This window comes from Delphinus delphis, chromosome 7 (assembly GCF_949987515.2).
Source record: "Delphinus delphis chromosome 7, mDelDel1.2, whole genome shotgun sequence".
Classification (NCBI taxonomy): domain Eukaryota; kingdom Metazoa; phylum Chordata; class Mammalia; order Artiodactyla; family Delphinidae; genus Delphinus; species Delphinus delphis.
Genome location: NC_082689.1, coordinates 50,188,040 through 50,203,685, shown reverse-complemented (window position 1 = coordinate 50,203,685; position 15,646 = coordinate 50,188,040). Strand labels below are relative to the sequence as shown.

Here is a 15,646-nt window from a genome sequence, read left to right as displayed (position 1 = left end):
ATATTTTTTGTGCATTGTTAGGTGGGTCACCACCACAGCCAGTTGTACCAGCTCATAAAGATAAAAGTGGAGCTCCACCAGTTAGAAGTATATATGATGACATTTCCAGCCCAGGACTTGGATCAACACCTTTAACTTCAAGAAGACAGGTGACACACATATCCTCATTCAGGACCATACATGTCCTTATTTCATGTTTTTATGTGGTTTTACAGGGAGGGTCAGTGATTTGAAGTGTTTGCCTGAGGTCTGTTTTAGTGTAATTCTATTGCACAGAATAAGCATTAGGGATAGTTATCCTAGAGTCTAATTAAATTGTGTTTATCGTGAAATGTACTTAAAAATGTGATAGAACTTAGATAATTTTCTCGTATAGATAATTCTGTGGTTTTTAAAGGTGTGCCTATTCACCTGTCCATGCCCCCAACCTCCTTAATAAACATGTAGAAATGATTATCATTTAAATTGTTCATTGTTTAAAAAGTTCAATATTTATACATAATTTTGTGAAAGAACAAGTGAAGATTCAGGGTTTATCCAGATCTAAGGCACCTTGTAATGATTTGAGGTCTTTATTTTAGGGATGGTTTTATTAATATAAGACCAATATCCTTTTAGAGCTGTGTTCACTGTTTACTTATTTTACTGAAAACGCTTCCTTCTGCATGTTTATGAGCTGATGGTTTAGTGTGTTCCTGGTGTTGGTGTTCTGATGGTGATGTTAAATTTTGGTTGGTGTAGATGTAGGTGTTCTGATGGTCATGTTAAGTTTTGGTTGGTGTAGATGTAGGTGTTCTGATGGTGTTATTTTCAGTCAGATTATACAAGGTAGAGATTCTCTGTTTTAATGGTACTGATAGCACAAAAAAGTATGTAATACTTATGAAGTACCTACAGTGCACATGGCCTGATCTTATAACTTCCCACGTATTGTCTCATTTAATCCTCACAGTGAATCTGTGAGGTAGCTCTTACGAGCTTTATTTTATCATTGAGGAAACTAGGACACGGAAAGCCTAAGTAATTTGTCAAGGGTAAGGCAGCTAGTCTAGCAGAGCCAGATTTGAAACCTAGCAATCTTGAATCTAGAGCCAGTGTTTACAAGAGCAATGTTCTGCTAATACACACTACTGTGATTTCTCTTGATTGTCAGTTGAAAGGTAGTGTGGATTTTTCTTTTAAGTAGGAAGTTTAGTAGCTTTTATAGTCAAAAGTTTTCTCTCCTATTACTATTATGCCTAGAAGGATATGTAAACAAAGTGTATCAGCTAAACTGGTAAGTTCTTTGTATAACGACATTTCTGCTGTTTGATTTGGAGAAATATTTTATGGCCTTTCCCTAAATCAAATATAGCATATTTTTTGGCAAGTTTAAAAAAAGTAGAAAAATCTTTCAGTAAATTTTGATTATAGGCTTGATATGCATGGCATACTAGGCCTGTTTGTCAAGCAAAGCAAAATTAATTCATTGAGTTAAACAGATTACTTTCTTTTTCCATCACTTCTACACGTGCCCTCCTGTCGAGTGTAGTAGCTACTAGCCAAGTGTGGCTGTTGACACTTGAAATGTGGCTAGTCCTATACTGAATTGAGATATACATGCATACTATAAAATTAACAACTGCTTGTGTGGCTTGTGTTATATGTGGACAGTGGTGTTATAAACTTAACTATGTCCATGGGGCTTCCCTGGTGGCGCAGTGGTTGGGAGTCCGCCTGCTAATGCGGGGGATGCGGGTTCGTGCCCCGGTCCGGGAGGATCCCGCGTTCCGCGGAGCGGCTGGGCCCGTGAGCCATGGCCGCTGGGCCTGTGCGTCCGGAGCCTGTGCCCCGCAACGGGAGAGGCCACAGCAGTGAGAGGCCCGCGTACCGCCAAAAAAAAAAACAACAAAACTTAACTATGTTCAGAATATTCTGGTCTGGAGTATTTTTCTAAAGGTTGATAGATAAATCTGATGTTTAGTTTGATATGAGGATCTCTGACTTATAAGTTTATGCCAGTTTTTATTACTTCTCTCATAATACATGAAAAGAAAGGTAGTTTATAGTTATTGCTATGTTCAAAATGTTTAAAAATCTTGTGGATCATAATTTGTAGAGAAAGTTTTTGATTTGAAAGTTGGTAAGAATATTATTAAAGTCCAAATTAGTTTTGCCACCTGACACTTTGGTCAACCTCTCTCTAATCAGGAAAGAAGTTATCATTAAGAATTGAACAATGCATTTTGTATCCCTCCTAACAATCTCTCAGCATTTGGTCTGGTTGCTGGATAATAGCCAGATTTTAGATTTTCTTAGTTTAGTCAGAATCTGTTAAAAAATTTTCTCTCTATATGTTTACTTCTAGAGAAAGAGTCTGTTTCTCATTCTGAATTAGATATTTCTGTTTTTGTTTATAGAAGGACTTTTAACTACTTTAATCTCTAATTTTCTCACATTTAAAGGAGTTAGTCTTTGTTACTTTCTGCTAGTAAAGGCAGAGATATGCTGTCTTTTACTGTATAGACTGATTTGAATCTATAGTATTTCATGGTTTGTAAATGTCAATTTAGAAATATAGTTTTGCCATCTTTCTATTTTTCAATGTGAACTTGATGATTTGAGGAATCACCATTATCTCTGTTATTTCAAATATTGTATCTTAGGAACTAAAAACAAATAGCAGTGTTACTGTCTACTAAAAATAATGTCTTTTTATCTAATGCAACTTTTCTTATATTAAACATATACTACGCTAACAAGTCTGGCATTTTAGATTAATACTGTTCAGCTTAAAAAAAATAAAAAAACTTAGAGAGTACTCTTCAATTGTGAGCTAATAGGCATTTCCAATACCTGGTAGACATTCAGTTGTCTGTTGAATGTAGTTTTTCAACACTTATTGTGTTTGTGTTATGGTTAGAACTTTGCATTTTTACTTTAACACTTCTGTTTTCACATAGGCAAACATTTCAGTAATGCAGAGTCCTCTTGTCGGAGTTATGACAACTACTCCTGGAACAGGTAAGCAATGCCTTTTAACACCAATGACTATTCTTTACTCTTTGAATGAAGATAATATAAGACCTTTGTTGGTCATTGCCAAAATTTTGTCTTTTATATTTCAAACTTGGAGACTTTTCTCAAATGTCAATAACTTCCTTCAGCAAGGAAATATTTATTTGTATATTATTATTTTCTGAACTTATAGATAAGATGAGATATTTTACTGAAAAATATTAAAAAATTTAAAAATATGTATTTAATAGTGTCTCCTGAATTGTTAAAAACTAATTTTAAAAAAAGTAGTTGCAATTGAGAAGAAGAAGAATACAGAGACTGAATAATAAAGATGTTTTGAGAGATATTAATGCATAGCTATAAATCTAAATGTCATTGACTGCAAACAGCCACTGATTATATCTCATTTTTCTTTAAGATTAATGGTTTTTTTAATCACGGTTAGCATCATCATAAGAACAGCTCTTCTAACATATTTATATATTTATAATCTATCAAATGTTCGTTCAGTAAATATTTGAGCACATAACCAAGTATCAGGCCTTGGGAAACTGAACAAAATAGGTAATCTTTGCCTTTATGGAGCTTACATTTATTTATAGAATTCACATTTATAAGTAAAATAGTTTGTTAGAAGGTAATATATTTTATGGAGGAAAATTAAGCAGCAAAGGGAAGTAAGGAATGAGGGCTTGTATTAACTAAGGTAGTGTATTAGTTTTCTTTTGCTGCCATAACATATTACCACAAACTTAAAAGTGGTTTAAACAGTTCAGTGTACTGTTTTACAGTTCTGGAGGTGAGAAATCTGAAATGGTCTCAGTGGGCTAAAATCAGGGCATTGGTAGGCTGTCTTAATTTATGGAGGCTCTAGGGAAGAGTCTGTTTTCTGCCTTTTCCATCTTCTAGAGGCTGCCCACATTTGTTTGTGGTCCCCTTCCTCCATCTTTAAAGCCAGCAACATTGTATCTCTGACCATTCTTCTGCAGTCAAGTCTCCCTCTCTCTCTTTTAAGGACTCTTGTGAATACTTGGAGCCCTTCTGGATAATCCAGGATAATCTTCCTATTTTAAGGTCAGCTGATTAGCAGTCTTAACATCTGCAACGTTAATTCTCCTTTGCCATGTAATGTAACACTCCCAGTTCCAGGGATAAGGACATGGACATCTGGGGGTGAGGGGAAGCATTATTCTGCTTACTACAAATAGTTATAGGAAAAGTAACATTTGCTTAAAAACATTTAGGGCAAGTTTTCTAAACAGAGGAAATAGCAAGTACAAAGGCACTGAGGTGGGATTGTGTCTGGGGTGTTCAAACAAGTATAAAGTATATACTGTGAAATGGAGTGAGTGAGGGGGCGAGTAATAGGAGATGAGGTCAGAGGGGTAATGTGGGCTGATGCAACAAGGCTTTGTAGGTCATCGTAACAGTTGGTCTTTACCCAGAAAAGGTGGAAGAAAATAGGATGAGATTGGTCCTGTGATGTGAATAGACTTTGAAATAAGGAACAGGGTAGAAGCAAGGAGACCATACAGTTGGCTACTGCATTAGTCCAGGTGAAAGATGGTGGTGGCTTAGACATAAAGGAAGGCAGGAAAGAAGGAAAGGAGGAACAACAGCAAAAACAGACGGAACAAAAGAAACAAGAGCAAGACAGTAGGTTTAAATGAACCAAATGGACAATTATATAAAACGAAATGTGCTAAACACTCCTGTTTAAAGGCAAGATAGTAGCAAAAGTAATATCCAGTGACAAGTTAGATCTTTTTATCCTCCAAATCTTGATTTCTTCAAGCAGTCTGAGTCATCATGGCAGTGTTCTTAAAGTCTAGATTTCTACTACTGGTTTGTTCAAGGCTATTTCTATTATGTTCCTCAAGTTTCTTCCAACCTCCACCCACTGCCCTATTCGAAAGTCATTTCCACACTTTTACGTATTTGTTACAGCAGCATCCCTTTTGGTACCAAAATCTGTATTAGTTTCAAATTGTTGCCATAACAAATTACCAAAAACTTAGTGGCTTAAAACAACACACATTTATTACATCATAGTTTCTAAAGGTCAGATGTCTGGGCACAGCTTGGTTCTTTGCTTTAGAGGTCAGGTGTTAGCAGGGCTCTGTTCTTTTCTGGAAGCTCTGTGAATGAATCTGCATCCAGGTCGTTGGCCAAATTCAGTTCCATGTCGTTGTAGGAATGAGGTCTCTGTTTCTTTGCTGGCTGTCACCTGTAGGTTGTTTTCAGCTTCTAAAGGCTGCCCTCATTCCTTGGCTTATGAAGACAGCAATGGCAGATCAAGTCCTTTTCTATGATTTGAATCTCTCTGATCTCTCTCTTCTGTTGTATCTCTGATTTGACTTTTCTGCCATCTGCTGTTAAGAGCTCATCTGATTACTTTGGACTCACTGGAATAATCCAGGGTAATTCTTTAAGATCAGCTGATAAATAACCTAATTCTGTCTGTAAAGTCCCTTCACAGCAATACCTGGATTAGAGTTTGATTGAATTACCAGTCAATCAAACCAGAGGACAGAAGATTTGGGGTGATGTCTTTAGATTTCTGTCTGCCACATATATATAATGGTGAAAAATCTAGGATGTCACCTCTGTCTCAGTTACATACTTGAGGCGAAATGTTCTAGGGGAATTAGGTTTTAACAATCCTAATTTGATCAAATAGGCAGATGACAGTGCTTTGTTACGTGATAATGCTTTGCTACGTGACTATTTGTTATAATATTGACTATTCGGTTGAGTCAGTCAGTGATCCCAGAGACACTGAAGATGCAAAAGCACATGTTAAGTAATGTATTTTATGCTTTAAAGGATCTCTTAGTCTCCTGAAAAGCATGCATTGTAATATTCTGATTGATGTCAAGTGGAAGAGTACAGGATTAAAGTTAATTAAACCTCCTTTTGTTAATTTATTTTTTCTAATTCTGTAACTTCTATGAGGTTTTTGTAATTTTAGAAATCATATGTGAAAATATAAGAACTATGATAGGAAAAGATAACTGTCATAAATTGGCCACTGGGAGCCACTGCTACTTCTTATTTGAGTTTAAGGAATTTATGTAAAGTCTTAATGGGGCATAAGTGAAAAAGAATACTTTCTTTTTTTTTAAGAATACTTTTGAAAAGATGGGATAAACATGAGTACTGTCATGCATGGTCAATACCTAAAGAAGACATGGAAAAAGGGAGTTGAGAAAATTGAGGTAGAAAATGAAGACTTTTCACTTAGAGCTATTTTTTTTTTAATTTTAATTTAATTTAATTAGTTAATTTATTTATTTTTGGCTGTGCTGGGTCTTTGTTTCTGTGCGAGGGCTTTCTCTAGTTGTGGCGAGCGGGGCCACTCACTGTCGCAGCCTCTCTCGTTGCGGAGCACAAGCTCCAGACGCGCAGGCTCAGTATTTGTGGCTCATGGGCCTAGTTGCTCCGCGGCATGTGGGATCTTCCGAGACCAGGGCTCGAACCCGTGTCCCCTGCATTGGCAGGCAGATTCTCAACCACTGCACCATCAGGGAAGCCCTAGAGCTATTTTAAACTCTTATATTTAGTGTTAAATAAATGAAAATTTCTTGTATGATTTGTAAATTTTAACTTTCTGAGATTGGCACCTTTTAAAAAGAGACATCACAGGATTTAATGGCATGAATTGCTATTTTATGCTTAGGTCTTTGTATCCAAAGGTGACTTTGGTTAGTTTATAATTCTGAAAGTGAGGTTAAAAATCTCTTTTAGAATCTTATTTCTGGTGTAGAAAAACCTTGGTCATATAACAAAGTGGGAAATCTAGATTAAAGAATTTCAAAAACTTTTTTCAACCATTATCGCCTCTGATAAACAGTACTGAATGTTTGCCCTCTCTTTCCCCATCCTCACCCCTCAATTTTCTTCTGCTACTATTTAAATATTATGCTACTTTTCATCCTATTTTTATTTTAAAAAATTTATTTTTATTATTTCTTTAGTTTTTTTTTAACATCTTTACTGGAGTATAATTGCTTTACAATGTTGTGTTAGTTTCTGCTGTATAACAAAGTGAATCAGCTATACGTATACATATATCCCTTCCTCTTGTGTCTCCCTCCCATCCTCCCTATCCTACCCCTCTAGGTGGTCACAAACCACCGAGCTGATCTCCCCGTGCGATGCAGCTGCTTCCCACTAGCTATCTATTTTACATTTGGTAGTGTATATGTGTCCATGCCACTCTCTCACTTCATCCCAGCTTACCCTCCCCCACCCCCGTGTCCTCAAATCCATTCTCTATGTCTGCATCTCTCTTCCAGTCCTGCCCCTAGGTTCATCAAAACTTTTTTTTTTTTTAGATTCCATATATATGTGTTAGCATACGGTATTTGTTTTTCTCTGTCTGACTTACTTCACTCTGTGTGACAGAGTCTAGGTCCATCCACCTCACTACAGATAACTCAATTTCGTTTCTTTTTATGGCTGAGCAATATTTCATCGTATATATGTGCCATATCTTCTTTATCCACTCATCTGTTGATGGACACTTAGGTTGCTTCCATGTCCTGGCTATTGTAAATAGTGCTTCAATGAACATTGTGGTACATGTCTCTTTGAATTATGGTTTTCTCAAGGTATATGCCCAGTAGTGGGATTGCTGGGGCATATGGTAGTTCTATTTTTAGTTTTTTAAGGCACCTCCATACTGTTCTCCATAGTGGCTGTATCAATTTACATTCCCACCAACAGTGCAAGAGGGTACCCTTTTCTCCACACTCTCTCCGGCATTTATTGTTTGCAGATTTCTTGATGATGGCCGTTCTGACCAGTGTGAGGTGATACCTCATTGTAGTTTTTTTTTTTTTTTTTTTTTTGTTTTTTTTTTTTTGCGGTATGCGGGTCTCTCACTGTTGTGGCCTCTCCCGTTGCGGAGCACAGGCTCCAGATGCGCAAGCTCAGCGGCCATGGCTCACGGGCCTAGCTGCTCTGCGGCATGTGGGATCTTCCCGGACCAGGGCACAAAACCGTGTCCCCTGCATCGGCAGGCGGGCTCTCAACCACTGCGCCACCAGGGAAGCCCGTATTTACAGGTATTTTTTTTTCTCATTGTAGTTTTGATATGTATTTCTCTAATGATTTGTGATGTTGAGCATCCTTTCATGTATTTGTTGACAATCTGTATATTTACTTTGGAGAAAAGTCTATTTAGATTTTCTGCCCATCTTTGGACTCGGTTGTTTGTTTTTTTGATATTGAGCTTCATGAGCTGCTTGTATATTTTGGAGGTTAATCCTTTGTCAGTTGCTTCATTTGCTGATATTTTCTCCCATTCTGAGGGTTGTCTTTTCGTCTTGTTTTTGGTTTCCTTAGCTCTGCAAAAGCTTTTAAGTTTCATTAAGTCCCATTTGTTTATTTTTGTTTTTATTTCCATTTCTCTAGGAGCTGGGTCAAAAAGTATCTTGCTGTGATTTATGTCAAAGAGTGTTCTTCCTATGTTTTCCTCTAAGAGTTTTATGTGTCTGGCCTTACATTTAGGTCTTTAATCCATTTTGAGTTTATTTTTGTGTATGGTGTTAGAGAGTGTTCCAATTTCTTTCTTTTACATGTAGCTGTTCAGTTTTCCCAGCACCACTTATTGAAGAGGCTGTCTTTTCTCCATTGTATATTCTTGCCTCCTTTATCAAAGATAAGGTGACCATGTGTGTGTGGGTTTATCTCTGGGCTTTCTGTCCTGTTCCATTGATCTGTATTTCTGTTTTTGTGCCAGTACCATACTGCTTGATTACTGTAGCTTTGTAGTATAGTCTGAAGTCAGGGAGCCTGATTCCTCCAGCTCCGTTTTTCTTTCGCAAGATTGTTTTGGCTATTCGGGGTCTTTTGTGTTTCCATACAAATTTTTTGTTCTAGTTCTGTAAAAAATGCCATTGGTAATTTGATAGGGATTGCCTTGAATCTGTAGATTGCTTTGGGTAGTATAGTCATTTTCACAATGTTGATTCTTCTAATCCAAGAACATGGTATATATCTCCATCTGTTTGTATCATCTCTAATTTCTATCATCAGTGTCTTATAGATTTCTGCATACAGGTCTTTTGTTTCCTTAGGTAGGGTTATTCCTAGGTATTTTACTCTTTTTCTTGCAATGGTAAATGGGAGTGTTTCCTTAATTTCTCTTTCAGATTTTTCATCATTAGTGTATAGGAATGTAAGAGATTTCTGTGCATTGATTTTGTATTCTGCAACTTTACCAAATTCATTGATTCACTCTAGTAGTTTTCTGGTAGCATCTTTAGGATTCTCTATGTATAGTATCATGTCATGTGCAAACAGTGACAGCTTTACTTCTTTTCTGATTTGGACTCCTTTTATGTCTTTTTCTTCTCTGATTGCTGTGGCTAAAACTTCCAAAACTGTGTTGAATAATAGGGGTGAGAGTGGACATCCTTGTCTTGTTCCTGATTTTAGAGGAAATGGTTTCAGTTTTTCACCATTGAGAACCATGCTGGCTGTGGGTCTGTCATATATGGCCTTTATTATGTTGAGGTAAGTACTCTATGTGCCTAGTTTCTGGAGAGTTTTTTATCATAAATGGGTGTTGAATTTTGTCAAAAGCTTTTTCTGCATCTATTGAGATTATCATATGGTTTTTATCTTTCAGTTTGTTAATATGGTATATCACATTGATTGATTTATATATATTGAAGAATGCTTGCATTCCTAGGATAAACTCTACTTGATCAAGGTGTATGATCTTTTTAAAGTGCTGTTGGATTCTGTTTGCTAGTATTTTGTTGAGGATTTTTGCATCTGTGTTCATCAGTGATATTACCCCGTGGTGCTTTTGGTATCAGGGTGATGGTGGCCTCATAGAGTGCGTTTGGTAGTGTTCCTCCTTCTGCTATATTTTTTAAGAGTTTCAGAAGGATAAGTGTTAGCTCTTCTCTAAATGCGTGATAGAATTTGCCTGTGAAGCCATCTGGTCCTGGGCTTTTGTTTGTTGGAAGATTTTTAATCACCTTCTATTTCAGTACTTGTGATTGGTCTGTTTATATTTTCTATTTCTTCCAGGTTCAGTCTCGGAAGGTTGTGCTTTTCTAAGAATTTGTCCATTTCTTCCAGGTTGTCCATTTTATTGGCATATAGTTGCTTGTAATCTCTCAAGATCCTTTGCATTTCTGCAGTTTCAGTTGTTACTTCTACTTTTTCATTTCTAATTCTGTTGAATCTATTTGAGTCTTCTTTTTTTCTTTTTCTTGATGAGTCTGGCTAATGGTTTAGCAATTTAGTGTATCTTCTCAAAGAACCAGCTTTTAGTTTTATTGATCTTTGCTGTTGTTTCCTTCATTTCTTTTTCATTTATTTCTGATCTGATCTTTATGATTTCTTTCCTCCTGCTGACTTCGGGGTTTTTTTGTTCTTCTTTCTCTGATTGCTGTAAGTGTAAGGTTAGGTTGTTTATTTGAGATGTTTGTTTCTTGAGGTAGGATTGTATTGCTGTAAACTTCCCTTGTAGAACTGCTTTTGCTGCATCCCATAGGTTTTGGGTCATCATGTTTTCATTGTCATTTGTTTCTAGGTATGTTTTGATTTCCTCTTCGATTTCTTCAGTGATCTCTTGGTTATTTAGTAGTGTATTGTTTAGTCTTCATGAGTTTGTATCTTTTACAGTTTTTTTCCTGTAATTGATATCTAGTCTCATAGCATTGTGGTCGGAAAAGATACTTGATACGATTTCAATTTTCTTGAATTTACCTAGGCTTGATTTGTGACCCAAGATATGATCTATCCTGGAGAATGTTCCATGAGCACTTGAGAAGAAAGTGTATTCTATTGTTTTTGGATGGAATGTCCTATAAATATCAATTAAGTCCATCTTGTTTAATGTGTCATTTAAAGCTTGTGTTTCCTTATTTATTTTCATTTTGGATGATCTGTCCATTGGTGAAAGTGGGGTGTTTAAAGTCCCCTACTATGATAGTGTTACTGTTGATTTCCCCTTTTATGGCTGTTGGCATTTGCCTTATGTATTGAGGTGCTCCTATGTTGGGTGCATAAATATTTACAGTTATAATATCTTCTTCTTGGATTGATCCTTGGTCATTATGTAGTGCCCTTCTTTGTCTCTTGTAGTGGTCTTTATTTTAAAGTCTATTTTGTCTAATATGAGAATTGCTACGCCAGCTTCGTTTTGATCTCCATTTGCATGGAATATCTTTTTCCATTCCTTCACTTTTAGTCTTTCTGTGCCCCTAGGTCTGAAGTGGGTCTCTTGTAGACAGCATATATATGGGTCTTGTTTTTGTATCCATTCAGCCAGTCTGTGTCTTTTGGTTGGAGCATTTAATCCATTTTCATTTAAGGTAATTATCGATATGTATGTTCCTATTCCCATTTTTTTAATTGTTTTGGGTTTGTTATTGTAGGTCTTTTCCTTCTCTTGTGTTCCTGCCTAGAGAAGTTTCTTTAACATTTTTTGTAAAGCTGGTGTGGTGGTGCTGAATTCTCTTAGCTTTTGCTTGTCTGTAAATGTTTTAATTTCTCCATCGAATCTGAATGAGATCCTTGCTGGGTAGAGTAATCTTGGTTGTAGTTTTTTCCCTTTCATCACTTTAAATGTGTCCTGCCACTCCCTTCTGGCTTGCAGAGTTTCTGCTGAAAGATCAGCTGTTAACCTTATGGGGATTCCCTTATATGTTATTTGTTGCTTCTCCCTTGCTGCTTTTAGTATTTTTTCTTTGTATTTGATTTTTGATAGTTTGATTAATATGTGTCTTGGCATGTTTTTCCTTGGATTTATCCTGTATGGAACTCTCTGCACTTCCTGGAGTTGATTGACTATTTCCTTTCCCATGTTAGGGAAGTTTTCAAATATAATCTCTTCAAATATTTTCTCAGTCCCTTTCTTTTTCTCTTCTTCTGGGACCCCTATAATTCAAATGTTGGTGCGTTTAATGTTGTCCCAGAGGTCTCTGAGACTGTCCTCGATTCTTTTCATTCTTTTTTCTTTATTCTGCTCTGCTGTAGTTATTTCCACTATTTTATCTTCCAGGTCACTTATCTGTTCTTCCGCCTCAGTTATTCTGCTATTGATTCCTTCTAGAGAATTTTAAATTTCATTTATTGTGTTGTTCATCATTGTTTGTTTGCTCTTTATTTCTTCTAGGTCCTTGTTAAAACGTTTCTTGTAATTTCTCCATTCTGTTTCCAAGATTTTGGATCATCTTTTCTATCATTACTCTGAATTCTTTTCTAGGTAGACTGCCAATTGCCTGTTTATTTGTTTGGTCTGGTGGGTTTTTACCTTGCTCCTTCATCTGCTGACCATTTCTCTGTCTTCCCATTTTGCTTAACTTACTGTGCTTGTGGTCTCCTTTTTGCAGGCTGTACGTTCATAGTTCCTGTCGTTTCAGGTGTCTGCCGCCAGTGGGTAAGGTTGGTTCAGTGGCTTGTGTAGGCTTCCTGGTGGAGGGGACTGGTGCCTGTGTTCTGGTGGGTGGGGCTGTATATTGTCTTTCTGGTGGGCAGGACTGCGTCCGGTGGTGTGTTTCGGGATGTCTGTGACCTTATTATGATTTTAGGCAGCCTCTCTGCTAATGGGTGGGGGGTTGTGTTCCTGTCTTGCTAGTTGTTTGGCATGCGGTGTCCAGCACTGGAGCTTGCTGGCCATTGGGTGGAGCTGGGTCTTAGTGTTGAGACAGAGATCTCTGGGAGAGCTCTTACTGATTGATATTACTGGGGCCCAGAGGTCTCTGGTGGTCCAGTATCCTGAACTTGGCTCTCCTACCTCAGAGGCTCAGGCCTGACACCAGGCTGGAGCACCAAGGCCCTGTCAGCCACATGGCTCAGAAGAAAAGGGAGAAAAAGAGAAAGAAAATAAATGCATAAATAAATAAAATAAAGTAATTAAAGTAAAAACATTTTTAAAAAGTATTAAAATAAAAAAGTAATTAAAAAAAAGAAGAGAGCAACCAAAGCAATAAACAAATCTACGAATGATAACAAGAAGTAAAAACTATACTAAGATAAACATAAAAATTAGGAACAAGTCAGTCGCAGGCAGCAAACCCCAAGGGTACAGCTGCTCCCAAAGTCCACCACCTCAATTTTGGGTTGATTCGTTGCCTCTTCAGGTATTCCCCAGACGCAGGGTACCTCAAGTTGATTGTGGGGATTTAATCTGCTGCTCCTGAGGCTGCTGGGAGAAATTTCCCTTTCTCTTCTTGTATGCACAGCTCCTGGGCTTCAGCTTTGATTTTCGCCCCAGTGCTGCGTGTAGGTTGCCCTCAGGCTTCTGTTCCTGCTCAGACAGGACAGGGTTAAAGCAGGGGCTGATGAGGGGGCTCTTGCTCATTCAGGCCGGGGTGGGGGGGTGTATGGGTAAGGTAGTTAGTGACAGAGGCCGTGACATTGCCACAGCCTGAGGCACGCTGTGTGTTCTCCCAGGGAAGTTGTCCCTGGATCATGGGACCCTGGTAGTGGTGTGCTGCACAGGCTCCGGAGCGGGTGTGGGTAGTGACCTGTGCTTGCACACAGGTTTCTTGGTGGCTGCAGGAGCAGCGTTAGCATTTCATTCCCGTCTCTGGTGTCTGCTCTGATAGCTGCGGCTCATGCAGTTTCTGGAGCTCGTTTAGGCGGTGCTCTGAATCCGTCTCCTTGCACACTCCATAACAATGGTCTTTTGCCTCTTAGGCAATTCCAGACTTTTTCCCTGACTTCCTCCTGGCTAGCTGTGGCTCACTGGCCCCCTTCAGGCTGTGTTCATGCAGTCAGCTGCAGTCCTCTCCCTGGGATCTGACCTCCCAAGCCCGAGGCTCAGCTCCTAGCCCCCACCCACCCTGGCTGGTGAGCAGACAAGTCTCTCGGGCAGGTCCACACCGATCTTCTGTGTGAGAACCTCTCCACTTTGCCCTCTGGCACCCCTGTTGCTGCGTTCTCCTCCGTGGCTCTGAAGCTCCCCTCCCCCGCAGTCTCCACCAGTGAAGGAGCTTCCTAGTGTGTGGAAACTTTTCCTCCTTTACAGCTCCCTCCCCAAGCTGCAGGTCCCATCCCTATTCTTTTCTCTCTGTTTTTTCTTTTTTCTTTTGCCCTACCCAGGTACGTGGGGAGTTTCTTGCCTTTTGGGAGGTCTAAGGTCTTCTGCCAGTGTTCAGTAGGTGTTCTGTAGTTGTTGTTCCACATGTAGGTGTATTTCTGATGTATTTGTGGGGAGGAAGGTGATCTCCACGTCTTACTCCTCTGCCATCTTGAAGGTCCACCTTTCATCTTATTTTTAATTAAAATTTTTTTTTTCTTGAGAAGTTCTTTCATTTATCTATCAGCTCTCTTCTCAGGTGGTATACCACTTATATGTACTGAACTAGAATCCTTATTTGTGTTAGCATATTATTAATGGGGTAAGTGTGATATTTAGATTATAGCAGTTTTTGGCTGCTTTTCTTGATGCCAGGAACTCAGAATTCTGTTAGCGTTCCCAGAAGGCGGATAAAGGACTAATTTATCTGTGAGGAAACTTTCCCTGACACTTCTTTTTCTTATCTGGGTTAGCTGTTCCTTGTATGTGCTCCTATAAAGCTCTCTCTGCTAGGTTCTTATCTTTCTCCATTACTGGGTTATGAGCTAAAGGGCAGAGATTCCTTCTGTATATCTTCATTGTTTACCTGTGACAGAGCTGGATATAAAGGGACCTCAGTAAATGTTGGTTGACTGAACAGATTGATGGATATAAGTTGTGAGTTGAATGGTGGCCCCCAAAATGATATGTTCACATTCTAACTCCTGGAACCTTGAATATTGCTTATGTGGCCAAAACATGATTAAGTTAAGGATCTTGAGAGGGGTAGCTCTCAAGGACAGTTTAGTGAGTTAAGGAGACAGGAAAAGAGGGTAAGATAATCCTGGTAATTACCTGGAAGGGCCCTAAATCCAATCACAAGTGTTCTTAGAGGCACAGGGAAATTTGACACAAACAGGAAAGACACAGAGGAGAAGGTCACATGAAGTGAGGCAAACTTTGGTGTTGTAGCCATAAGCCAAGGAACACTAAAACTTACCAGTGTTACCAGAAGCTACAGGGGCCAGTAATGAAGTATTTCTTAGTGCCTTCAACAGGCGTTTGACTCTGCTGAAAACTTATTCTTGTACTTCCGGCCTCCAGAACTGTGGGAGAATAAATTTCTATTGTTTTAAGCCACCCAGTTTCTGGTAGTTTGTCACAACAGACAGAGAAAACTCATGTATGTATATTGTGTTTTGAGGCAATGACATCCCAAAACCAAATGATGATTGGAATATTTGTGTCCATCTTGGCATTGCGTAGTTTTTCTTTGATAATATTGAGTCACCACTAGCCTTAATCTAGATTATATTGGTTTCGTATTGCTGCTGAAACAAATTATGACAGATTATAGTGGCTTAAAACAACTCAAATTTATTATCTTAAAATTCTGGAAGCCAGAAGTCTGGAATGGGTTTCAGTGGGCTAAAATCAAGGTATTAGTAGGGCTTCATTCTTTTCTGGAGGCTCTAGGGGAGAATCTTGGGGTTTTTTCCTGTTTTCCAGCTTCTAGAAGCTGCCCATATTTCTTGGCTCCTGGCTCCCTACCATCTTCAATGCCTGCGATGGCTAGTTGAGTCTTTATTTCACATCATTCTTTTCCCTCCCCATTTA

At 38.5% G+C, this 15,646-nt stretch overlaps 1 protein-coding gene across 6 annotated transcripts in view; it reads left to right on the top strand.

Annotated features, from left to right (window-relative positions):
* The window catches only part of NUP35 (nucleoporin 35), a 36,715-nt gene that overhangs the window by 5,498 nt on the left and 15,571 nt on the right, over positions 1-15,646 (top strand). For all 6 annotated transcript variants that reach the window (XM_060016470.1, XM_060016471.1, XM_060016469.2 and 3 more), the window contains 2 exons: positions 22-149; positions 2,943-3,003. In XM_060016470.1, coding sequence (XP_059872453.1) covers positions 22-149; positions 2,943-3,003 — 189 coding nt within the window. The remainder of the gene's footprint in view (positions 1-21; positions 150-2,942; positions 3,004-15,646) is intronic.